Source organism: Rhopilema esculentum, chromosome 20 (genome assembly GCF_057945365.1).
Source record: "Rhopilema esculentum isolate cy_ngs chromosome 20, ASM5794536v1, whole genome shotgun sequence".
NCBI lineage: Eukaryota > Metazoa > Cnidaria > Scyphozoa > Rhizostomeae > Rhizostomatidae > Rhopilema > Rhopilema esculentum.
The window spans coordinates 2,910,096-2,936,851 of NC_142834.1; the positions used below are offsets into that span (position 1 = coordinate 2,910,096).

General features: G+C 35.0%; 2 protein-coding genes and 1 long non-coding RNA gene across 5 annotated transcripts in view; 1 reads left to right on the plus strand and 2 right to left on the minus strand.

The window, feature by feature from the left end:
* Window positions 1-5,190: 5,190 nt before the first annotated feature.
* On the minus strand, window positions 5,191-11,467 carry LOC148957814 (uncharacterized). Of its 2 annotated transcripts, XR_016145124.1 has the most exons (4): window positions 10,657-11,467; window positions 6,565-6,817; window positions 5,898-6,150; window positions 5,193-5,488 (listed from the first exon to the last, which is right to left on the minus strand). It is a non-coding gene; the product is annotated as an uncharacterized LOC148957814 (long non-coding RNA). The 2 variants fall into 2 exon arrangements; XR_016145125.1 differs by lacking the exon at window positions 10,657-11,467 and having other exon boundaries at window positions 5,191-5,488; window positions 6,565-10,618.
* A 1,095-nt stretch (window positions 11,468-12,562) lies between these two features.
* LOC148957815 (ADAMTS-like protein 1) lies at window positions 12,563-15,268 on the minus strand. Its single transcript, XM_089114592.1, has 3 exons — window positions 15,089-15,268; window positions 14,556-14,712; window positions 12,563-14,165 (listed from the first exon to the last, which is right to left on the minus strand). Exons 1-3 carry the CDS (start codon window positions 15,251-15,253, stop codon window positions 14,056-14,058), a joined length of 432 nt encoding a protein of 143 aa, XP_088970718.1. The 5' UTR covers window positions 15,254-15,268; the 3' UTR covers window positions 12,563-14,055.
* Window positions 15,269-15,678: 410 nt separating this feature from the next.
* LOC135687796 (nuclear cap-binding protein subunit 1-like) overlaps window positions 15,679-26,756 on the plus strand; it is a 55,347-nt gene continuing 44,269 nt past the window's right edge. For both annotated transcript variants that reach the window (XM_089114589.1, XM_089114590.1), the window contains exons 1-14: window positions 15,679-15,873; window positions 16,449-16,559; window positions 17,512-17,576; window positions 18,278-18,340; window positions 19,663-19,737; window positions 19,984-20,087; window positions 20,863-21,000; window positions 21,808-21,919; window positions 22,867-22,960; window positions 23,538-23,641; window positions 24,229-24,289; window positions 25,021-25,086; window positions 25,361-25,510; window positions 26,238-26,351. In XM_089114589.1, coding sequence (XP_088970715.1) covers window positions 15,835-15,873; window positions 16,449-16,559; window positions 17,512-17,576; window positions 18,278-18,340; window positions 19,663-19,737; window positions 19,984-20,087; window positions 20,863-21,000; window positions 21,808-21,919; window positions 22,867-22,960; window positions 23,538-23,641; window positions 24,229-24,289; window positions 25,021-25,086; window positions 25,361-25,510; window positions 26,238-26,351 — 1,296 coding nt within the window. In that variant the 5' untranslated portion in view covers window positions 15,679-15,834. The remainder of the gene's footprint in view (window positions 15,874-16,448; window positions 16,560-17,511; window positions 17,577-18,277; window positions 18,341-19,662; window positions 19,738-19,983; window positions 20,088-20,862; window positions 21,001-21,807; window positions 21,920-22,866; window positions 22,961-23,537; window positions 23,642-24,228; window positions 24,290-25,020; window positions 25,087-25,360; window positions 25,511-26,237; window positions 26,352-26,756) is intronic.

A 26,756-nucleotide genomic window follows, 5' to 3' on the forward strand; every position in this document is an offset into this window, starting at 1 on the left:
ACTTCTTCAGCATCTCTCCTTTATTTCATTTGGATAAACTTCTGAAAATAATTAGTCTTCCATCCTTTTAATCAAAGTCAATCTCCATTATCTAGCGGAAGTCACTGGCCCTTCGTCAAGATCTCTTGATGGCTTGATCCAAGATCCTAAACTGAGGGTATTCTGACTCATTGAAGGAGAATTGCAAACAGGTTCCAAAGTCCCTAGAAAGGATGATAATAATTAAAGGTTCACTATCCGTAATCAAATCTTTTTAAATAACTAAAAATACAAATTCTGAAAGAAAGAAATATTCAAAAAAATCCTTAGAACAGAGGCCCCTTACTAAAATGAATCGTTTCCTAAAATTAGCATCTTACATCAACTAAACATATTCGTGACTAACAGAAAAGAAAGGGTCTCACAAAAATAAAAAATGAGAATAAATTGTCAACCTTGCCAAGAAAAAAGAATTGAAAAGAATTCTACAAATCATTAATGGAAGAACTTTCTAGACAAAAGAATCCTAAAGTCTTGATTCAACAGCCATTCATGCTAAATCAATTTATCAAATCAAGGCTTAAAGTGACAAATCCGGTAACTGAAAAGCAACTTAAAAAAGACTATTTACCATTTAATCTCCAGCTGCCTGACACTCAATGTGAATAGACAGAAAGTTGAACTTCTTCAGCATCTCACTTTTATTCCATTTGGATAAACTTCTGAAAATAATTAGTCCTCCATCCTTTTAATCAAAGTCAATCTCCATTATCTAGCGGAAGTCACTGGCCCTTCGTCAAGATCTCTTGATGGCTTGATCCAAGATCCTAAACTGAGGGTATTCTGACTCATTGAAGGAGAATTGCAAACAGGTTCCAAAGTCCCTAGAAAGGATGATAATAATTAAAGATTTACTATCCGTAATCAAATCTTTTTAAATAACTAAAAATACAAATTCTGAAAGAAAGAAATATTCAAAAAAATCCTTAGAACAGAGGCCCCTTACTAAAATGAATCGTTTCCTAAAATTAGCATCTTACATCAACTAAACATATTCGTGACTAACAGAAAAGAAAGGGTCTCACAAAAATAAAAAATGAGAATAAATTGTCAACCTTGCCAAGAAAAAAGAATTGAAAAGAATTCTACAAATCTTTAATGGAAGAACTTTCTAGACAAAAGAATCCTAAAGTCTTGATTCAACAGCCATTCATGCTAAATCAATTTATCAAATCAAGGCTTAAAGTGACAAATCCGGTAACTGAAAAGCAACTTAAAAAAGACTATTTACCATTTAATCTCCAGCTGCCTGACACTCAATGTGAATAGACAGAAAGTTGAACTTCTTCAGCATCTCACTTTTATTCCATTTGGATAAACTTCTGAAAATAATTAGTCCTCCATCCTTTTAATCAAAGTCAATCTCCATTATCTAGCGGAAGTCACTGGCCCTTCGTCAAGATCTCTTGATGGCTTGATCCAAGATCCTAAACTGAGGGTATTCTGACTCATTGAAGGAGAATTGCAAACAGGTTCCAAAGTCCCTAGAAAGGATGATAATAATTAAAGATTTACTATCCGTAATCAAATCTTTTTAAATAACTAAAAATACAAATTCTGAAAGAAAGAAATATTCAAAAAAATCCTTAGAACAGAGGCCCCTTACTAAAATGAATCGTTTCCTAAAATTAGCATCTTACATCAACTAAACATATTCGTGACTAACAGAAAAGAAAGGGTCTCACAAAAATAAAAAATGAGAATAAATTGTCAACCTTGCCAAGAAAAAAGAATTGAAAAGAATTCTACAAATCTTTAATGGAAGAACTTTCTAGACAAAAGAATCCTAAAGTCTTGATTCAACAGCCATTCATGCTAAATCAATTTATCAAATCAAGGCTTAAAGTGACAAATCCGGTAACTGAAAAGCAACTTAAAAAAGACTATTTACCATTTAATCTCCAGCTGCCTGACACTCAATGTGGATAGATTGAGAGTTGAACTTCTTCAGCATCTCTCCTTTATTTCATTTGGATAAACTTCTGAAAATAATTAGTCTTCCATCCTTTTAATCAAAGTCAATCTCCATTATCTAGCGGAAGTCACTGGCCCTTCGTCAAGATCTCTTGATGGCTTGATCCAAGATCCTAAACTGAGGGTATTCTGACTCATTGAAGGAGAATTGCAAACAGGTTCCAAAGTCCCTAGAAAGGATGATAATAATTAAAGGTTTACTATCCATAATCAAATCTTTTTAAATAACTAAAAATACAAATTCTGAAAGAAAGAAATATTCAAAAAAATCCTTAGAATAGAGGCCCCTTACTAAAATGAATCTTTTCCTAAAATTAGCATCTTACATCAACTAAACAGATTCGTGACTAACAGAAAAGAAAGGGTCTCACAAAAATAAAAAATGAGAATAAATTGTCAACCTTGCCAAGAAAAAAGAATTAAAAAGAATTCTACAAATCTTTAATGGAAGAACTTTCTAGATAAAAGAATCCTTAAGTCATGAGTCAACAGCAATTCATCCTAAATTGATTTATCAAAGTCAAGGCTTAAAGTGACAAATCCAGTAACTAAAAAGCAATTTAAAAAAGACTATTTACCATTTTAACTCCAGCTGCCTGACACTCAATGTGGATAGATTGAGAGTTGAACTTCTTCAGCATCTCTCCTTTATTTCATTTGGATAAACTTCTGAAAATAATTAGTCTTCCATCCTTTTAATCAAAGTCAATCTCCATTATCTAGCGGAAGTCACTGGCCCTTCGTCAAGATCTCTTGATGGCTTGATCCAAGATCCTAAACTGAGGGTATTCTGACTCATTGAAGGAGAATTGCAAACAGGTTCCAAAGTCCCTAGAAAGGATGATAATAATTAAAGATTTACTATCCGTAATCAAATCTTTTTAAATAACTAAAAATACAAATTCTGAAAGAATAAAATATTAAAAAAAATCCTTAGAACAGAGGCCCCTTACTAAAATGAATCGTTTCCTAAAATTAGCATCTTACATCAACTAAACAGTTTCGTGACTAACAGAAAAGAAAGGGTCTCACAAAAATAAAAAATGAGAATAAATTGTCAACCTTGCCAAGAAAAAAGAATTAAAAAGAATTCTACAAATCTTTAATGGAAGAATTTTCTAGATAAAAGAATCCTAAAGTCTTGATTCAACAGCAATTCATGCTAAATCGATTTATCAAAGTCAAGGCTTAAAGTGACGAATCCAGTAACTAAAAAGCAACTTAAAAAAGACTATTTACCATTTTAACTCCAGCTGCCTGACACTCAATGTGGATAGATTGAGAGTTGAACTTCTTCAGCATCTCTCCTTTATTTCATTTGGATAAACTTCTGAAAATAATTAGTCTTCCATCCTTTTAATCAAAGTCAATCTCCATTATCTAGCGGAAGTCACTGGCCCTTCGTCAAGATCTCTTGATGGCTTGATCCAAGATCCTAAACTGAGGGTATTCTGACTCATTGAAGGAGAATTGCAAACAGGTTCCAAAGTCCCTAGAAAGGATGATAATAATTAAAGGTTTACTATCCGTAATCAAATCTTTTTAAATAACTAAAAATACAAATTCTGAAAGAAAGAAATATTCAAAAAAATCCTTAGAACAGAGGCCCCTTACTAAAATGAATCGTTTCCTAAAATTGGCAACTTACATCAACTAAACAGATTCGTTACTAACAGAAAAGAAAGGGTCTCACAAAAATAAAAAATGAGAATAAATTGTCAAACTTGGCAAGAAATAAGAATTGAAAAGAATTCTACAAATCTTTAATGGAAGAACTTTCTAGACAAAAGAAACCTAAAGTCTTGATTCAACAGCCATTCATGCTAAATCAATTTATCAAATCAAGGCTTAAAGTGACAAATCCAGTAACTGAAAAGCAACTTAAAAAAGACTATTTACCATTTAATCTCCAGCTGCCTGACACTCAATGTGAATAGACAGAAAGTTGAACTTCTTCAGCATCTCACTTTTATTCCATTTGGATAAACTTCTGAAAATAATTAGTCCTCCATCCTTTTAATCAAAGTCAATCTCCATTATCTAGCGGAAGTCACTGGTCCTTCGTCAAGATCTCTTGATGGCTTGATCCAAGATCCTAAACTGAGGGTATTTTGGCTTATTGAAGGAGAATTGCAAACAGGTTCCAAAGTCCCTAGAAAGGATGATAATAATTAAAAGTTTAATATCCGTAATCAAATCTTTATAAATGACTAAAAAATATATTCTCAAAAAAAGAAATATTAAAAAAAATCCATAGAACAGAGGCCCCTTTCTAAAAAGAATCGTTTCCTAATATTGGCATCTTACATCAACTAAACAATTTCGTGACTAAGAGAAAAGAAAGGGTCTCACAAAAATAAAATATGACAATAAATTGTCAAACTTGGCAAGAAATAAGAATTGAAAAGAATTCTACAAATCTTTAATGGAAGAACTTTCTAGACAAAAGAATCCTAAAGTCTTGAGTCATCAGCAATTCATGCTAAATCGATTTATCAAAGTCAAGGCTTAAAGTGACAAATCCAGTAACTAAAAAGCAACTTAAAAAAGACTATTTACCATTTTAACTCCAGCTGCCTGACACTCAATGTGGTAAAAATTGAGAGTTGAACTTCTTCAGCATCTCTCCTTTATTTCATTTGGATAAACTTCTGAAAATAATTAGTACTCCATCCTTTTCATCAAAGTCAATCTCCATTATCTAACGAAAGTCACTGGCCCTTCGTCAAGATCTCTTGATGGCTTGATCCAAGATCCTAAACTGAGGGTATTTTGACTCATTGAAGGAGAATTGCAAACAGGTTCCAAAGTCCCTAGAAAGGATGATAATAAATAAAAGTTTATTATCCGTAATCAAATCTTTTAAAATGACTAAAAATATATATTCTTAAAAAAAGAAGCATTCAAAAAAATCCTTAGAACAGAGGCCCCTTTCTAAAAAGAATCGCTTCCTAATATCAGCATCTTACATCAACTAAACAATTTCGTGACTAAGAGAAAAGAAAGGGTCTCACAAAAATAAAAAAATGACAATAAATTGTCAAACTTGCCAAGAAGTAAGAATCGAAAAGAATTCTACAAATATTTAATGGAAGAATTTTCTAGATAAAAGAATCCTAAAGTCTTGATTCAACAGCAATTCATGCTAAATCGATTTATCAAAGTCAAGGCTTAAAGTGACGAATCCAGTAACTAAAAAGCAACTTAAAAAAGACTATTTACCATTTTATCTCCAGCTGCCTGACACTCAATGTGGATAGACAGAAAGTTGAACTTCTTCAACATCTCACTTTTATTCCATTTGGATAAACTTCTGAAAATAATTAGTCCTCCATCCTTTTAATCAAAGTCAATCTCCATTATCTAGCGGAAGTCACTGGCCCTTCGTCAAGATCTCTTGATGGCTTGATCCAAGATCCTAAACTGAGGGTATTCTGACTTATTGAAGGAGAATTGCGAACAGGTTCCAAAGTCCCTAGAAAGGATGATAATAATTAAAAGTTTACTGTCCGTAATCAAATCATTTTAAATGACTAAAAATATAAATTCTGAAAGAAAAAAATATTCAAAAAAATTCTTAGAACAAAGGCCCTTTTTTAAAAAGAATCTTTTCCTAATATTAGCATCTTACATCAACTAAACAACTTCGTGACTAAGAGAAAAGAAAAGGTCTTACAAAAATTAACAAATGACAATAAATGGTCAAACTTGCCAAGAAATAAGAATTGAAAAGAAGTATACAAATATTTAATGGAAGAATTTTCTAGATAAAAGAATCCTTAAGTCTTGAGTCATCAGCAATTCATGCTAAATCGATTTATCAAATTCAAGGCTTAAAGTGACAAATCCAGTAACTAAAAAGCAACTTAAAAAAGACTATTTACCACTTCATCTTTAGCTGATTGACACCCAATGTAAAAAGACAGAAAGTTGTATTTTTACAGCATCTCACTTTTATTCCATTTGGGAAAAATTCTGAAAAGAATTAGTACTCCTTCCTTTTCATCAAAGTCAATCTCTATTATCTAACGACAATTACTGACTCGTTGTCACCATCTCATGATGCCTTTATCCATGATCTTTAACTGCGGGTATTCTGATTTATTGAAGGAGAATTGCCAATAGGTTCCAATGTCCCTAGAAACGAATAAAATATATTAAAGTTTGTTATCCGTAATCAAATCTTTTTAAATGACCAAAGATATATCTCCAAAGAAAAGAAATATTCAAAGAATCCATAGAACAGAGGCCCCTTTCTAAAAAGAATCGATTTCTAATATTAGTATCTTACATCAAGTAAACAATTTCTTGAATAAGAGAAAAAAAGGGTCTCACAAAAATATCACAAATACAATATATGGTGAAACTTGCCATGAAACAAGAATTAAAAAAAATCTTACAAAACTTTAATGGAAAAATCTTCCAGAAATAAGAGTCTTAAAGTCTCGAGTTAACAGCAATTCATAATAAATCGATTTATAGGAGTCAATGTAACTTTTAAGCTTATGACAAGAAAAGTTACAGAGAAACAACTTAAAAAAGACAATTTACCATTTCATCTCCAGCTGCTTGACACTTGATGAGAATGGGCTGAGCGTTTAATTTCTTCAGCATCTCTCTGATATTCCATTTGGATATAACCCTGAATTGAATTAGTCCTCCCTTCATTTCATGAAACTCAATCTCAATCATCTAGCATCAGTCAGTCACTTTTTGTTTCAATTTTATGATGTCTTGATCCAAGATCACAAACAGGGGATATATTAACTCATTGTGAGGGAACTTCAAAGATGTTGCAAAGTTACTGGAAAGAAAATGTAATATTTAAAAATTTTTCAAAAATAAATCCTCTTTTATTAAAATGAATAATTAAAAAGTCCTACAAGTAGAGGCCTATATCTGATTTAGAGTCTTATTCAAGAATGAGGAACTTCCAGTAAATCAATGGCTTCACAAATATATGCCACCACCATTAATTTTTCAATTAAAGCTGGTTACCAAAAAAGGGTTTAAAATGCAGATTATGCCAAATAAAGTGCCATTTCATGGCTCTTTATAGGTGTCTGAACCCTCTTGAGGGTATCTAAACCCTCTTGAATGTCTAAACCTTCCAACAACCCCCTTAGAACCACCCACTGAAATTTTCTGTAAAAATATTATTGCTGGACATGCAATCATCTCTGTAAGCTCATCCATGGAGGCAGTTTGTTGTCATTGTAAAAATTTCTGAATAACTGCTTATAACTCCAGACAGCCCCAAGCATTGTGCTGCAGAGCTTGATTCTTATTGGTTTCTGTTGGCCAACCAACAATTAATGAAAACAGTCAAATACACCACCATCTGCTATTGATTTTTTAATTCATGACAATCACCAAGTTTGCAGGGTAAGCATTCGAAAATGGAATTCTCTGTCAACAATTATTGTTGGACATGCAGTCACCCTCAAGAGTTTATCCATGGAGGCAGTTCCTTCCCATTGTGAAAATATCTTCATGAGAAGGCCTAATGTTTGCCCAAAATTTTCAAACCAAAATTGTAATATTGGTTTCAAACCAAAGTTCTTAGGTTTATAAATCTTTGTAAGATTTCGAAAAAAGGGGTCAGGAAATTTCAGCCCACAATACATTGCAGTCTTTCTGCCAATGGGGATGCCATTGCGGGGAAGATTTAGAGGGATATGTTCCCCATGTTCTTGGCATGATGTATTTTGTATTTTGGTATCGAAATGTTTGGAGAGGGAAAATATTTTGGCAAAGTTTTCCTGTGATGTGATTCATGATTTTGAAACGAGGTTTACATAACCAAAGTTGGTCATGGATCTCGTTATCGGTAAAATGGGCATTCTCTTTTGATTTTCCAATGGTTAAACAACAGAGCTTTTCTCAAAATATTTTGCTATGATTGTTAAAGTTTCCCTTGCCCCCCCCCTCCCACTTTCCAACCTGCGTTGGGGCCATGTTTACTGGGCAAATCATTTCATATCTTTTGCTAAATAATGTCGTGAAATCTGTTACTTTTAGCACTGAATTTTTTTCAATGACATGGTTGGCCTGATTGTTCCAATTTGCAGTACCACCAACTGGCTACACCAGAAACCCATCCGTTAAGGGGCTGTTTCACAAGGGACATCTTGTGTGGAAGCACGTCGTTGAGCAAAAGTTGTTTGGTTGAAACAACTGGCGCTTTATAGGAGCATGATATGGAACAAAACAGTGTTTTGTATCTGTGCACATTGCATGAAGCTTTCACATTTTTGTATGTTTCACCAAAGGAAACGAAAAATAAAAATTCTTTCTTCAGTCTTATCACCATACTTCTATGGATAAAGGATGGCAATACAGAAAAACAAGGCTACTTTGCAGCCTTGATAAAGCAACTCGAAGGGAACATTTAATACAATTTTTCAATATCCGCGCGCTTAAGTTGCATGAAGAGACTTCGGCGAGAATTCGGGTGAAAAAGTTGCCACAGACCTTTGTTTACATATAGATATGACATTTACTAGCCACTAATCACAGCACGAATTTACATCAAAAGTATTCAAAATTTTGTGGTTTGATACATCCTCTGTAGTCATTATTCTTGAAAATAGCTTTTTTAAGAGCTTTTGTCAGGTGTCGTGCTCTCAGAGGCTATGCAGGTTTAGGCCGGTTTCAAAAATGGTCAATGGAAATTGCGACATCTTTGGAGAAAACAGATTTGCAACATTCATGAAGTGTTTACAAAGAATGATTGCTAGTGCTTACATCCATTTCACCTCTTCACCTCTCCGACTTTCAAGTGAATTGATTAGAAGTTTTAACAGGTACAAGATGGCTGCCTCAATGCAAAATAGACCAGCAGCAACATTAATGCATATTTGGGACATGCTGAAACAATTTTCCTTGATTTTTTCTCTTTGCATATCGAAAGCTGATATGGCGCATCAGAGATTCTTTGCGATGGTCTGCATGAAGATTTTAGAAGGCAGTACTTGCTACTGTTTCCACAACTGGGGCCTTGTTTTCATAAGCGATGAGTGCTGTTGCAGCTAACTCGTGTTTACTTCCTATAATTTTGAATCCTCTCAGGTGCAAATTTTGTCAGGTGCAAAAAAAAATCTACCTTACTGGTGCAAATTTTGAGCAAAAAATTGTTTTAAAATTTGCAGGACAATTTTGGAGTGATAATTTTGTTGTAAATTGTCTAATGCCATCAAAATTCACCAAGAGAAACGAAATATATTTGCCATTGATTGAATGAAGATTCATTTCCTTGAACTAGACCAATTCCTTTACACATTTTGTGTCAATAGACAGTACAAATGTGGAGATACAGAAATTGTCCTTTCCATTCTCAATAAATACACTCATTAAAGACAAATTATCGAGCTTATTGAAGCACCGAAGCACTATCTGCCATTATTCCAATGTGCAAAAACACACAATGTCCCATGTTTTTAGCTTGTTTACAAAACAGTGACACACCCCCTTTAACCCCAGCGGTGTTGCTAAAAGTAAAACAGACCAGAGAGGTTAAATTTTCCTTGTCGCAGACTGAAACCAACATACATGCCAACACTCCTCCCACATATTGAGGGAGTTTCCCTATATTTTCACTCAAAAATAACCCCCTGCACGCTACCATCATATCAGAGGAAAACTCCTTGAGTTTTCAGCTTTTTTGAATTTCTTGCTAGAGAGATATCTAACTTAGGGCCTACTATCTCCACCTTAAGAAACATCCACTAACTGAAAATATTTGCTAAAACAAGTTTCTGAAACTCTGCAGCCTTATGGAAACAGGGAAGCACCATGAGGTTAAAAAATTAATTAAGTGGTATAAATATATATACACTTTTTTTTATAAGAAACTGGCTATAAAAAACAAGTACTGGACAATCAGAAAAAACTAAGAAACTTCAGTACTCAAAGCAAAAAAAAACTAAGAAACAATAAAATTTTGATAAAAACAACAACAAATTCCCCCTACAAAATACAGCATCAGAACGGAATAGAATCTCTTGACGTGATAAAAAGGTCAGAAACATTTCATAACGTCATTCATGACATCATAATTAAGAAACTCTTAAGATAGAATGAGTATTGAAATTTCCAGAACAATAAGAAACTGGAGTACTCAACATTGACCTTTGTTTCTTATAGAAAAATGAGTGTATTTATGTAACACATAAATATTTTCTACATTTTAATAGTTTTTTTAATACTACACTCTAACACTCTAATAAAGCTCCCTCGATCTCATAGGAGAATGTTGGCATGTATGAACTAATGGTTCTAGACGTTTTAGAGTCTCCCTCTCCCCCTCCCTTTCACCTCTAAAGGTCATAGGTCATCCTTGCTTTTAGCACCCTCTTCTTTTCCAAACTTTCTTCGACGCTAAAAGATTGAGAATGCACAAATTTTTGTCCTGAATTCATGAGTAAATAGCACATTCACTTAACAAAATTAATTCCAAAAGCTCGAAATAAAATTTCCGATTCAAGACAACAAACAGCGCGCGGGGCAGTGCTCTGCGACCGTTTCTGTGTTCCTCCAGGAAAAAAATAGGAAAATTTTCCCTCTCGTTAACTTATAAACGTGAAAAAATATTTCAAAAGTTTCACAATAAATATTAAATCAAAAGTTATGCCTTCCTCATACCTTTAGAGTTGATAAAATTTTCAAAAACTCGTCGCCATTTTCTTCAACCCAGGCCATGCTCGATTTTCGCAGTGGTTGCCGGGATTTCCTCCTCCTCAGCTGTTAGACTAAATTGCCTCTTTTTGATGGAAAATTTTAAAAAAATAAAATAAAAAAATAAACAGAATTTAAGGCGTGACAAAACAATCCCATTTTGATGGAATTTTCCTGCCCAAAAGCGTCTAAAACAATTCATGGGACCTAATCCGTTTTACTTTTCAATTCTCATTATAGATTACATCTGGGCTCTTTGAATATGGCTTCAAAAATTGGTAAAAAAATAGGCATTAGGTGTGGCAGCATTGTTTCTATTTGATGGGAGATTGGTCTACCCATTACTCGGCAAAAAGGCATTACATGAACGAATAAATGGGGCTTTATCGGTTTATTCTCATTACTTCTTAATTCTCATTATACATTTGGACCCTTTTAATGTGACTTCAAGTTTCATTCAAATGTAAGACAATAGGCTACACAAAATTGTCTTATTTTGATGGGAGATCAGTCCAAAAGCATTTTATTTTCCTTTTTACATTAAATACTGACATTCTTCTGTCCAGGCTTCTTGCTGTTTTCCAGTTATCATATTCTGCTATGATAACGACTCATTGACAGTTCTATGATAACGATGCAAACAATTGACAGGACCTGATCTTCTTTAAATTTTTTGGAATTGATTCACTTAACAACTGCATTTCCTACAGAATGAGCTTGTTTTCTCCTTTGGACTCCATTGGATTTCACATCTACACCGGTCAGGTGCTATTGTTTTCTGACTGGCCTATTTCTATCTACACATACTTTCCATCTTGATCTTTTCGACCCTGATTCTGTTGTTTTCAGGGCCAGCAAAAACAGGGGCGGGCGCCATGGCCCCCCCCACTTTTCTGCAGAGCTGAAAAAAATTTTAGGCAAAAGTGGAAATAAATGTAGTATATCATTCTGCAAGTAACTGTGCCTAGTAATCCCTTAAATATGTCTTCAGCCTTAGCTTGGTTGCTATGTCTTTACCATAGAAGACATATATAAAATTGAATATGGGAATTAGATCGAAGAAATCGGCAATTATCTTAGTTGTACAACGAGTAATAGTTTGGTTTAGGGAATAAATCGAGAAACCTAATCCAGAATAACTTAGTGCCAGCACAAATTGACAGAGTTTTTTTCTTTTATATCGCCAAAACTTGGCTCACAAGGTCTATTTGTTAACCACAAATTTCTCAGGAATATTACAAAAAGAGAGAAATTGAAGGTAGAGAAACTGATGAAAAGAAAATTTTTTAGGATATGAGAATAAAAGAATGGGCAGATTTGTTCTTTAAAAGTTTAATCAAGAAAACTTCAAAGTTCGAATGTATCGATAATCCATTCCTACTAAAAAAGATAAAACCTAGACTTAATTATAAATTCTATCAAAACTCTTTTTGACCAGCGCAGTTTGAATGTTTTAAAATCCAGATTTTTTGTTTAAAAGCACCAAAATATTTAAGATCAGATGTTACAAAACAATATCCCAAGAGTACAAATTGCTTAATTTGCTTTTATTTTAAAGCATCTTTTAATTTTGTACTGCTAATAAATTATTCACCATAATTTTTCTAAATTGCTTTTAGGTCTTTCAATTTAGGAAATATTTCTTCAAAAAAGAGTCGATATCAGCTTTCACCCTTCCCTGATATTTTGCTTTTCCTGTTGTTAGAATTTGTCTTTCTTTTTTGTCTTTCTTTTTTGTCTTTCGATTTCGATTAATTGTCTTTCGATTTCAACTTCCCATGTTAAAACGATATTCCTGCTATAACCATTTGGAGAGTAACAAACTGTAGGTTCATCGTAGGCGTAGAGAATGAAGCAAGAAAATTTTGCAGAATCGACAAAAACACTAAATAATTACAAAAACAATTTAATTCTACCACCAAGAAAACAGTAAGAAACAATAACTATTAATGTTTAGTTAATTGTAACTAGGAATACAATTTTATCTCCGAGATATACCATTGAGTTCTAAAAGAACCGTAAAAGAAAAATGTTCTACAATTAATTCAACATTCGTATCGTACTTTACCTAAACAACACCAAGCTAAAATTTAGCCACACATCATTAATGGAGTGCAGTGCCTAAGTGTGTTCTAGAAGTGCAGGCCTAAGACGATTGGCTTCGGGTTTTTGGCATCTATTGCCGGCGAAAAACGCTTGCAGGAGGGGAAACGTTTGATAAATAAAGCCATTTCAAAGTAACATTTGAATTAACGATTTCACCGTGAACATGCAATTATGCTTTTTTCAGCCATCACAGGTAAGGCCTTTCAAGCGAACGCCATAAGTATTGAAAAAAAATGTTTTGATTCTCGCTAGCATAGACGTTTGTGTTTAGAAAACTGCTCCCTCCTTCGTCACCCCAAAGTGCCCCATATAATGTCTTATATTAATACTTCATTGCTAAATATTTAACAACTGGTGCAAAGCTACCCAACCAGACCCAATGTAGCTAACAAAATAAATAAATAAAGGGAAAAGCTCTAATAAAATAGTAAAACATAGAAAATATCGCACATTAAAATGTCTCACAAAGTTTACAAATTTACTCTAAAAACGTTTTCGTTCACAAAAATATTTATTCACATAATTTAAACATGATATCGGTTTCTCTCTACAGAAAATGATGCATTTTGACAAAAAGACGAGAGATGCCATAACTAAAATGCTGCAACATCGAAAATGTTGCAAGCACGGGGGTCCATTTACTGAAAATGTAATCAAATCTTATATTGATTAGAAATTTCAAATATTTTTGAAGTAGACAAATTCGCACTGCTAATTTGGTTTTTGTTACAGGGAGTGTAACAACAAATTGCAGCTTTTGGTACATTTCTTAATGAGACCCAAAATTTGGAGAAAACTTTTAAAGTCGACTTGCAGCCCCTCATCTTATTTCATTCCCAGAAAATTTTTAAAAGAGTTTCATCCCATTATCTTGCGAAACATACTTTATAACTAGGCCGTTTTTCAGTTTTTTTTAACTGCACTGATTTGTGAGGAAATTGCCCCCACCCAAAACTCAAATGACATCACTTTTACTGCCCCCTAAAACCCCCAATATTGAGCACAACATAGATGAGAAAGAAGCGTTTAACAATGGAACATACTGGGATAGTTACCAGGATAAGGAAGATAAGGAGGACTGTTTGCACAATTCAAAAATGGCTTATCCACCGTCTACCTACAGCTCTCGTCTTTGTAAGATGCATTCATTTTCTGCACAACAAAGATCATAAGATACCTATGCGATGTGCGTGGCTGATCTTGTCGCAGGCGATGCGAATATTCATGTTACCTCTAAGTATCTATTGGTATATTCTACTTTTAAAATTGTTTACCACATGTGACGCAACAGCTCCTCTTTGCCCACTCAAGCTTGCAATATCCCTGTGCTATGACGAGACCACAGTACTTGTAAACATCTTTACAGACGTCTGCAAGAGAAGTATGATATTTGGTGTATAGAACAGGACGGTTCTAAGTTGCTGCTCCGAGTTTCACGCCTAATGCAGTCAACAGCGTACAGCTCTGCCCATAAAGTATCTGGCACTTTATGACAGACCAGTAAACAGTAATTTTCTTAAGTATACAAGCAAACAAAAAAGGCCTAAAGTTAAAAATATACAGTGAAGCATTATTAATTTAGAATACACATAATCAGGATCAGAAACACGTGCAATCATTTTCTTAAATTTACATCAAACTTCGTGATACTTCAAAATAAGATAATACCTATATTTGTTTATGCTCGGAAACACTAAAAATTGTCTTGAACATTTCTGGTCGAATTTTCATTATTAGATAAGTCTCCTTATAAAACTTACGTTTTACGCATCTAATTCGATTGCAAGGCTCTGATCTGCGTGGTGTTCGCTTTGTAATGTGTCGGCAATGCTCATCTTTGGTAATTTTTGAACCAGCCATGAACATGCATTTGACGACTCGCTTTCTAAAGCCACTATTTCCACATGTAGAAGAGCACTGGAATTGAACAAATCTTCTTTCAGTTCAAACAAAAACACTAGCGGGGGATCATAATGTTATGATTTTAATCATATCCACAACATATTGCCATGATTATGGATTTTCTTAAGAAGTAAGGCATTTATAAACTTCAAGATGATGCAAGAAATATCTATGTAGTTTCGAACCTTTTCTTTAAGGGACACGGTTGCCAAATTTTCCAAAAGCAATTTTCATTTAACGATTTTTGCGAAGATTTTCCTGTATCTGGCTACTTCCGTATAGGAAGACAGGGACAAAACAGCAGAAAATCTGGCGGAAGATTAAACCAATTCTCTGAGACATTACCATGTTAGTTTCAAGAGACAAAAAACGAATGGTAAAGTCTACTTTCTTCTTCCCAAGGGCCAACTTTCCAGTTTGTGGCACATCGTTTAGTTTTGCACTCCCTTGTTTTGGCTGGCTTTGCCTTAGGATCACAGTTTTCTGCTGGAACCTCTTTGCCTCCAAATGTCAGGCAAAACCGTAACCTGTTTTCTAAATGTTTCAAGTAATTCATCAATTATGTTAGCTAGTAATGTTTCAGATTTCCTGCTTCGAGAGATGACAGTGTCAATGTATACTTTCTTTCCTGATTTTTAATTACAGTATTTTTCATAATTTTATAATCATGATATGCTTGATGTACTCTCCTTATACGCCAATCAATAAATATAGAGTTTTCTTAAAATCTGAGGTACTGTTCTTTAAGAATGATAGATGCCTTGCACAAGACCCATTAGATATCTATAGGTGTCTCAATTACTAAAAATATTGGCTTATAACTATGTAAATCCTGCTGCAAAAGCCCATGATACAAACAGGGTGCCAGCTTGTTCTTTGAGCACAAGAGTCCCATGTGAATTAATCTCATCCAATTTCAATTTTGGCGACATTGGTTGCTTGCCTTGGGTTATCTTGACTCGTAGTCACAATTCTTATTTGATTGAGCTAAGCTTTGAATCGGTACACTTTCCAAATTTCCCTTTCTTCATACGAATTCAGAACGACGATAATATATACGAAGGTAGATGATGTATAATGTAGTTCGTAAGAAGAGTGTTTCTTTATTGCAGTGCAAACCAGTTACTGAGTTATTACATGAAAGGGAAAGTGCCTCTTGAACACATCATTGTGGAAGTAAGTTTGTTTTTCTGTGGAGTGTTTCTGTTAAGGCCTAATAATGGTTCATGACTGTATGGAAAGGCTGTGTGGAATGGTTCACGATCAATTCATGAGGCGATGTTGTAACCAACATGTTACTAGTTGCTCTAACGGGTTGTATCCACTTATCTTTCTGTTTCACAATCCTTGTCAAACCTAGTAGAAACACAACAGTATACACCTTCAATGATTGACAACTCCAGGGTTTAACTAACTCTCCAAGTCATTAATGACGTCATCAAATGACAATTCCTTCATAAGAAGTGTGTATGTTTCCAATCCTGGCTAGATTGACCCTGAAACTCGTGTAATTATTATACAATATTGTAAGTATCTTTGAAACTGTAAAGACCTTGTGTATAAGCACAAACATTTTTGGGAAGGATCGTTCCTTGCTATGACCTGGAATACAGATAGCAGTTTTCTTATGTTTCAATTGTTTCAAAGCAATTTGCTATTCGACCTTCTTGTTTCTTTAAGTCATTTTTCAAGCTTTGATATCCATATCTCGTTTATTGTGTATCTTAGCAATCTTTTGGTTCTTTTTCTAGGTTATTCTTGGCAATCTCCTCCGCCTTCCACAGCCGCAGCATATTCCATTGTTCTATGGCTCGCTCACCATTGAATTATGCAAGTTGCAACCAAATTCTTTTCCAGGAGTTGTATCCTTGCTAAGTTTTTTTAAGATGATTTCTGGATTTTTTCTTCATTATTTCTTATACGACATTTCCTTTATTTTAGCCTACATTTGCTCTCAAACTCTAAACTGTGATAATAATAATTTATTTACACCTTTTTTGGGAACTTCCGATTCGATATATGGTTATCTGAAAATGATTACAATTTAAGCAAGTTAGATATTGGTTCAAAGCTAGGCAATTAGAAACAGGTACAGCTAATTATCTTAATGGCAGCCCTTTGAACATTTAGTATTCTAGAATCCTCCCTAGTGATTTACAGATAAATTTTCAAATAGACTTTTCCTATGTGTCACTGTAGACAATATTCCTTTGGGTAGCAGGCTGAATTCCCAAGTGTTGTTCGAAAATTAAACATAAAAAAGCGAGATGCATTTGATTGGCCATCGGTTGAGCAGCTTATCTTTTACAGCATCTCAAGGGGTTAGCCGTGATAGAATTTTTTCTTTTGGTAGCATGCTGAATTCCAAAGTGTTGACCAAAAATTAGGCCCCATTTACACGAACCCTGGCTAGATTCCATTCTGGTTCAGGTCAACATGCTCCTGTAAAAAAATTTACGCATTTTATTGGTCAACCGTTGAGAAGCTAATCTTTTATAGCATCTCAGCGGGTCAGCCCTACCCTGGACAAGGGTTACCCGGCAAGACGGGTTGACCCAGGTTGACTGCTATTATCATGTAAACGTTTGAAGTAATTTAACTATAGACTGGCTGACCCTCTAAGGTGGGTGGCAGCCAACCCGGGCTCGTGTAAACGGTGCCTTAGGCCTCAAAAACAGAGGTGCATTCGATTATCCATCGATTGAGCAGCTTATCTTTAATAGCATCTTAAGGTATTAGCAATGAAGGGATCTATCAGTAGTCCACCTAATTCCACGTGTTTGTTTTCTTCTTTTCCTTTAACCAACCTGATAGGTAGCACATGCTGTAGAGCTCTTGTTTGACCGACTCGATTCGATGAATGTCACGTGCATTGATCGGTAAGTCAGTTTAATGTGTATAAGGTTAACGGCACTGTGTCTAGTCAGTCAACCTTTCAGATTTAACAATAGGCTTTACAGCGCGTTTACGATCTAGAAAAATAGAGAATTAGCCTTACGTTGCCGATTGGTTGCGTAACAATAGGTCTATTGTATAGTCCAGCCAATGGGAAATTCAAATGGCCATCGAAATTTCGTCGGGACAAAGTGCCTTTAAATTTTTTACCACTACGCGCACCCCTTGATATCGTAAGAGGTGTTAGAGCAGTTTTGGCCACTAAAATGTGTCAGGTTTTCAAAAAACGTAAACGTTAGCTAACAATTTTGCATTTTCTACAACAGAATATAAGAATTAGTGGAGCCTTCAAATTTGATCTCTTTGTGGGATCTCTTAAACCACGACCGAGGGCTAAGCTTTGTTATATTCCACACTTTGTTCGGGGCTCAACATTAGGAACAAATCCCGTAGTTATTGTAAGCTATATCATGTATGATAACATGCTACGGTCGAAACTTTGTTTTTAAATTTCGCTCATATTTTCCTTGTACTATTTCACCTTATTTTAAAGTACATTGTCACTTTTTATTGCACGACACGCAAGCTAGTATATCTATGTATCATATATGCTAGAAAATGTAATTTTTTTATGTTTGAGGAATACATAAAAATCCAAAATCCAGTATTGATTGATCCATTTCAGATTTGTCGACTGGTTCACATACCATCTTGGCAACTTCCAATGCAAATGGTCTTGGGACGACTGGTAAAAATATTTTCTGTAATTTATTCAAACCCCTCTCAAAGTGATGACATTTGATGCAAAGTTTGTAAACGAATATGTGGTTTTTGTAGACAAAGTCTTTTATCTGGTTAGGATTGCTACAATCACTGCCAAAATTGCTTGGAACACCCAACATTTTGCGCTCTGCTTTTCTATTTTTCATTTTTTTTCCCGAATACCACTACTTCCGTCCCCCTTTTCCCCCAGAATAATGTTGAAAGTATAGAAAAATATAATACAATCCACAAGAAACAGCTAACTCAATAACCCCATTCTATTTTCTACAGTAAATCAACATTGTTTCTACGAGGGGTGGGGGGGGGCTGAATTTGCCTTTGAAAGTTGACGTTAGTGTCCCAAGACTTTTGGCAGAGATTGTATGTTATAACGAGCAGTTAGAAAGTATTCTTTTTGTATCTCGTGCTTATTTTATCGGTTATGAGACAGTTAATCTTCATTTATGGTTATCTCAACTATGCGAAATCCAGCACAACAAGCTACAGCCAGATAAGATCAACACAATATTTTAAGATAAATTTAAGTTTTTGATAAGTTTGTTCTAAAAGTGTAAAGATGGTGTACGATCGCAAACACTACTTATTTCTACAATTATTTTAAAGACACTGCTATTTTGTATTTTTTTACACCACTAGTTGTTCCGAACTAAAAAAATATCAAGGCCAGCTTCACCATGTTGTTTTCACGGCTAAATTTGGGCCAATGGAAAGCTGCTAATCAATTGATATTTGCTTGTACGCTTTTGGTATATAGAACTGGACGGTTGTAAGTTGCAACTCCGAGTTTTCACGCCTAATACGATCAGGCAACTTGGAGTAGCAGCATAGAACTGCCCATTTCTATGCATCAAAGGCGTACAACTCTCTTAGACAGCATCGAGCACTCCATGACAGACCGGTAAACAGTAATCCATATTTGAATAACTATATAGGTAGCTAATGATCGATGAGATTTTGCTTCTCCTGGTTTCGTGTTCGTAGTGTTGTGAAGTAGTTCGTAAGTTACTCATGGGATAGAGAAAAGATCTTTGTAAGGTCCTTTGCTTACGTTTAGCTTTTTTTCACTAAGATCGTTTCGTCTCTGATTGTATCATTCCTTCACTGATGCTTTTTTTAAATCAGATTATTTCAGAGACAAATAGTGCGAATGATTGCCAGTGTCACTGAACATGTTTCGTGTGGCAATCTCACACGAAGACACAGAGTAGATTAATGTCCCATCGTTCTATAATGTTTTTATTCTGCCCATCTTTCCATTTATTAGCATTATATTCCCTTGTATTCCAGGAGTGAATTCGCCCAGGCTGACAGGCAATCAACTAAAGTCAGATTTATTGTCGAGGTTCTCGAACGCTGCACAAGGTTAGGCATTCATTCTGTCCCACACTTTTCGATCAACACCTGCAAATGAGTATCTATATCGATATCCCGATTCCTCTTCCTTTTCTCTTTCGATTAACTGATTCCTCGTCAATTTCCCTTGAGATTAACTGATTCCTCATCATTTTTTTTAGATTAACTGATTCCTCGTCAATTTTCTCTCGCAATTAACTGATTCCTTTTGCGATTAGAATGATCAGTTTTAATTAAATGTGTTTCCTCCTTTAGAATGTATTATCGCCAATATGTCATCGAAAAGATTCCAGAAAGCTTGTATTCACTGATGCCTTTAAATCCGCAAGGAAATTTTAGATATGAAGATCCGGAGAGCAGTAAGTTACCTCTACTTTGTTTTTTAAACTTACTTTTTAAACTTACTTCCTTTTAAACGTACTTCCTTTTAAATTTACTTCCTTCTAAACTTACTTCCTTTTAAACTTACTTCCTTTTAAACTTACTTCCTTTTAAACGTACTTCCTTCTAAACTTACTTTCTTCTAAACTTACTTCCTTTTAAACTTGCTTCCTTTTAAGCTTACTTCCTTTTAAACGTCCTTCCTTTTATAAATACTTACTTCCAGTAGATATTAGCACAATTTTGTGATAGGCGCTAGTGCGTGCTTTTCCAAATTATTTTTCAGTCGTACTTTATTTTCAAGATATTTCTCTATAAAATACAAGTTTTGATTCTTACTTCTGATAAAAGGTTTGCTAGGCTGGTTATGTTTCTTCCTTTTTAAGGCTGGTCTTCATTAATGCATTTCGACGTATTTCATCGCAATTCAGAGTCTACGATCAATTAAGATTATTTCCGTTATATGAAAACCGGCCAAATTCATCGGTAGAAATCCTACTAGAACGTAATTCATTGGTAGAAGTCAAAAAATTTGTATTCTCCTAACAAAATCTGTTGAATTACGATGAATTAAGATGAAACACGATTTTCGTTTTTCAAATGTCATGATAATAGTGGACCCTGAATTGAGATGAATGCGTCGAATTAAGTTTTATGGAAACCAGCCTTTATACGAAGTTGACCAAAAATGCACGAGTTTGGAGTAGGTTAGGATGAATTTTAAATGACATTTGTTGTTGCATATTTTTATAGCTGATGAGCCTGGACATTCGACTGTCAGATCGCTCATCAATGCGATCAAATCGAAAACAAACAATGAAGGATTAATCAACATTATCAACGAAATATCGGATACAGAAAAGTCTTTTTACATGCTGACCAATGATGAAGGTATGTTTGTGCTTTGGTTTTGCCCGATATCGAAACAATGACAGGATATTCTTTCTTTGTGAAGCCAGGGGCCGATCCAGAGCACACTTGAAGGAGGGGCAGTTGGTATTTGGGGCGCTGAAAAATTTTCAAAAATTGATGACGAGAGTACGCTGTATAAAACAATTTCAGATCCATTTTCGGAATAAACAACGTAACTTTGAGGTAATCCTTGAAGCAAATTAGCCTATCGGTCTGAGAAACGTTTTCACCTGATTCTCATTCTTCAAAAGAAGCGCACACTTTCCAAAAAAGGGGCGCCAGACTTGTTTCAACTCGTCGAAGGAGGGGCAACTGCCCCTAGTTGCCCCCCCTTAAATCCGCCACTGTGTGAAGCTATAGGATATAGAAACAGTACTAATTAGCTGTACAACGGGTCAGCCCTACCCTGGACAAGGCAAGGCGCAAGATTATGTCAAGGATGGGATGAGGATACACCATTGGTTAGCACGGTGTTGTTGCGTCATGCTTGTTAACTGAAAATAACCTTGAGATAATTATACAGTTAACAATTGCACTAGAGTATTATTTCAATGTTGTCTTGTTTTGATTTTAGCTTTAAATCGATGTCTTTCCTTGGCCAGATGTGTTTTCTGCTGGGGGGCTAGTTCAACCCGTTCACCCCATCTCCCAAAACTCTTTAAAAACATGGAAACACCCTTCCAGATGTTTTCACATGTTTCCCATTACCGAATAGCCCCTAAAACAACTGCTGTTTTTATAAAGTAGGGTTGAGAAGTTTTTCAGAGAAGAATTTCTATCTTATAGGGAACCAGCTTGACGATGGCACGTTTGCTCCGCTTCGAGTTGAAATCTCCACCCTAACAATTCTGCGTGCGGGTGTTAAGTCAATCAGTCATACATACAGTGCTTTGTCCAAGTGAGTATTCAGCAAGTATTTTAGATTCTAATCCTCAATACTGAATCTTGGAGATTTCCCTGCCAATAAAGAGAGAAAATTCCATGCCGCCGTCTATTTTATGGTAAGTTTTCTCAATCCAACTAACACGGCTCAAAAGGAAACAGCTACAATCCCGGACAGAAATGGTTAAAACTCAAACTCAAAATATTTTTTCAACATAAAATTGATTAATTACAATATACCGGTTAACATAATTATACTAAATATACAATATCCAAGTTAATTTGGCTAAATAACAATGAATGGTCAACCGCAATATTTTATAGAACAGCAATGAGAATTGAACAATTTTAGGCTGATGGACACATGGAAAGAACTTTGGGCAAGCTATCGAGCCATGTATCCATGTAAGACTTTTCAAGGAAAGCTAATATTTTCGTTTTCCTTTAAAAAATAACTTCCCCCACCCCCAATTCAATGTTGAACGCATGTTTTTGAAGGAGGAATGATAGAATTACAAATCCAACATTGATTCGGGGGAAATGGGGTTTCGAATTTACAGGGGTAAGGTAAAGTAGAAAATCACAAAAATTACATTTTATCTCAACATTTTTGTCCGGGATTGTAGTCTTTCAAGGCCTATGGTTGTATTTATTAACTTGGACATATTGTTAACGAGGAGAAGAAATCACTTGTGGTGTAGATATATTAAGAGACTCGGGGCTCAGTAGCAGTCTGCTCGTGGAGTATCGTTTGTTTTTAAATAAGTGTAAAAGAACAAAACATCTTCAGGTTTTCCCTGCAATCCTCTTGCAACAGTGCTTTGAAAGAGAATTTTTAAATACGTTTTGACCAAACCAAACCATTATTCGTTCTAGCAAATCTTGGCTTCTACTTTCAATGCTTCACTATTGATGCTTCCGTTTGGCAGTGTTTCTGTAAGACATCTCTTTTTTTATTTTCAGGTTTAACTCAATCTTCAAATCTTTGATCACATCTCCAAATGGACAGTTGCAGTGTCTTTTTGCCATAAGAGAGTTCTGGCTAAGGAACCCACAGGTAACTGCTCGATTTTCACCCTAAGCTTTTTGGTCTGTATTGACTTCTCTTAATAAATGATCTATGTTTATCGAATGCTTTCAATACTACACAGTTTCAAGGCGTATGCACTGTGAGCTGCTCGTGAGGTGCTCGATATTTGCTTGTTATAAACCTTGCTTGTTGTGTTTTTTAAAAGAAAGTATAGAAAGGGGGTGGGGATGACGTCATTGCCACAAATAACCAGATCTTTTAGAGACTTTGCTTAACTTCGTTTGTTTCACATTGTTACAAAGTCAGGATAAGATCGTAGGTAGGAGCATACATTTAGCTTCCGTTTATGCAGAAAGCCTCTCTCCATCCAATGTGAGGGAAACTGTCTGCCTTGTGCAAATGTTGGTTGGATAATTCAAAAGAGCCGATAGTTCTTCAAATAGCCGAGTTTTGTTTGAAGAAAAGTGTCATATCGTTTAACATCAATCTATTATTTACATGCATCAATCAAACTACACACCTATTACCTTTGGCGCCATTTTTATCAGATCGATGACTCATACGAACATTGTCAGTTATTTTAAAACTTCAACTTTCATTTCAGATGTTAACAATAGTCATTGACAAGTTGATTCGCCTGCAAATTATAAACTGTAGCACAGTTGTCAACTGGATATTCTCGAAAGAGATGAATGCTGATTTCACCAGGTATGTGATAATCATTCTCAGATTTTCAATTGGGCTTTGCAAATTACCTCAGTCGCCAAATTCAGTTCATTACACTAGTTCGGGTTTAAGGACTATCAGAAATCAAGGCTTCTAACTTTGTACATTTCAGGCTTCTAGCCAATGTAGCCCAGTGTAGTTGGCTTAGCGTAACTGTAACCTCGTAATAGTTTAACCTCATAATCATATGTGTATAAGTCGTATAGTTTCTTTGTGTTAAGATCAGTCACACGCTAACCTCACGCACGAATCGCACGTTATTCTTCAAGTCGCCTTTCTCTCTCTAGTATCAGGATTACTCTAGAGTTATAGGACACAATATATGCTATAAGACCAGATGATGGGGGGGGGGGGGGGATGAGTCCTAGTGAGAGGGGAGTCGACTGTTTTTCTGATAAGTATTTTTACAAGTTGGAATAAAGAACATTTTTTACATTCAACATTTCTTGAGATATGTCTTTGTTTACTTTAAGCATTAGGATTGTTTAGTTCTATTGATTAATGTCCTTTTCGAACAATAAGCAAGAATATGACAACAGTTAACAGGATAAATTTCTCTCTTTCTGCAGATGCTATATCTGGGTAATGCTCCACAGTACACTCAAGAAGATGATCAAACATAAAAACAAAGTAAAGCGATTAACAAAAATTTAAGAATCTCAATATAATATGATTTTGTATTATCTTTGCTCATTATGTCGTAAAAAATTTCGTTTTTTAAAATTACTCTTTACCGGTCAGCATTTACCGGCTCACCCTTTTGATGTATAGATCAGGACAAGTTCAATGGTAACTTCGAACCATTCTGTTCTACAAACCAAACACGCAATGCTTCGTTTATCGAATTCTGTAATGTCTGATTATATTATCTATATCAGATTGAAGATCATTTGAAGAATCCTTACGAGTAAATTTGCAATAAAGGGTATTTTAGGATGTTGAGAAGAGGGCTGGAGTTTCTTTGGAAAAGACCGTAAATTGGAACTTAGAGGGTAAAAAGCCAAGAGAAAAAGTTTGGTCTTTGTGAGAACGAACTTTCTCAAAAGTATTTTAGTAACTATGGGACAACGATGTAAAATTTAATTCGACCCTTCAATAAAAATCAAAATCCAACCCATTTTCATTAGAAGCAGGTGAAGAAAGCATAAACTTTTTTAAAATTGTTTGGCACAGAACCTCAAACAGTTGTTGAATGTTTTCACAAATGAACTCTCAGAATTTGATGAATAGGAAATCGGAGCAGTTTTGAAACATCATAATCAAAATTCACTATTCATCATTTTCAGAATAGAAATTATTCCAAAGATATTATGGACATCAGGGAACATTTTTTGTTGTAAAAGGTTGGAGTTTTTTGCTAGGTTCTTAAAGAGTTTAAAGATACAAAAGAAAAAATGAACAGACTAATAGAGAAAGCCAAAAAGCAGGTAAGCCATTGAGCACTTTTTTTGTGTTAACCGTTCGTAGAAGAAGAAAAAGCTGTAATAGTTTACGATACGGTGAGAAGAGCTTGTGTTGCTAGGGGAAGAGAGAAAGTGAGGTAGATTATAGGTTTATGGGTTCTTGGAGAATTCTTGGTAGACTTGTTAAAATAATTTTTCTTGTCTTCAGTTGTTGATTTTCATCGAAAACTTCCATGTATTATTCCACACCCGTCACCTCAAGATCTTGATAGAGCATTTTTAACCATTATCGTTATAGGGAGATTCCAGCAGTGACAGCGGAGAGGATTCTGCGAAGGAGGACATGAATGCTGAGATTGAGCAAAAAGAGTATGAGACGGATGAGCTGTCAGAGAGGCTGGAGAATGCAGAACGAGACCAGAAAGAGCTCTTCTTGATACTTTTCCAGGTATGCCTGTCTTCCTCGTGAAACATTTTATATTAGGCGATTGCAAAGACATGGTTAGTTGGTTTGTTCATAGAGACTTCATATTCCAAATGCTTATTTTTGAAACTTTTGAAATTATTTCCTCGGGGAACATCGAATTGTTTGTTGAAATCCATGATAAATTAATTGACTTACTTGTGTTGTTTCTTTCTTTATTTTGATTGTCCCAATACCAAACTTGTTTCCCTGTGGTTTTAAGTCTCCCGCTGTTGTGACGATGGCGCTTTGAAAAATACGCGTTTAGATGAATGGCGAAAGAGCATTGATAAAACGTTAGGTGTAATGGTGAATTAAGGCCAAAATGCTACAAAAACCCACAAATTATACAAGTTTTTGTCAGCTGTCAATTTAATGTGTAAAGAAAAGACGCTTTCTTCTTCTCATGCCGTAGCAAAACGACATACTCCGTCTAGTAGCAGACTTACTCGGCTTATTTTTATCTGTATTACACAGGGATTTCATTAGAAGGTCCACGGCTTGCTCCCAAAACCTTCGCCGCTTACTTTCACCCTCACTTTAGTAAGACTGCACAAACTTCAGTCAACTTATAGATGCCTGCTTTTAATTGTCAATTTTCTACTTAAAAAATTAATGAATACCCTGATTACACGCTTTTCGATCTGTAATTCATATAAAAACTGCGTGCTTTTTATCACTGTATGACGTCATTAATTTTTGTCTCCTGCAGCGGTTCATCCTTGTTCTAACTGAGCATGCAGTACAATGTGAGCAACAGCAGAAGAGCAAGCTCAACTCGTGGTTCAGATTTACCTTGCAGAGGCTCCAGGAGATCTTTTTAACTGTAAGTAATGCATCCAAAATACATTCGTTTGCATACTTAAAAGGCCTCTTGACCAGAGGCATTTATTTTAATTCCTTAATTTTCAAGTCTTTCTTCATATGTTGCTTTCTACATTGTCCAAATGCATTTTCTCGTCTTACAACATGCTGTAACCTTTTTACCGAGCTTTAATTTCATAAAATACTTCTCAGGATCTTCCTTCAAAGTAATTATGTTCCTTTCCATTAATTCCGATATCTTCCTTTCCATGAAAATTGCTATCTTCTTTTCCATAAATGCCACTATTCAGATTTCCATTTATACTGCACTTTGTTTTTAAGTATCTCTGCAATCTTCCTTTCAATTAGAACTTCTTTCTTTCTTTCCAGTTATTAAGGTATCTTCCTTTCTTTAATTCTGCTATCT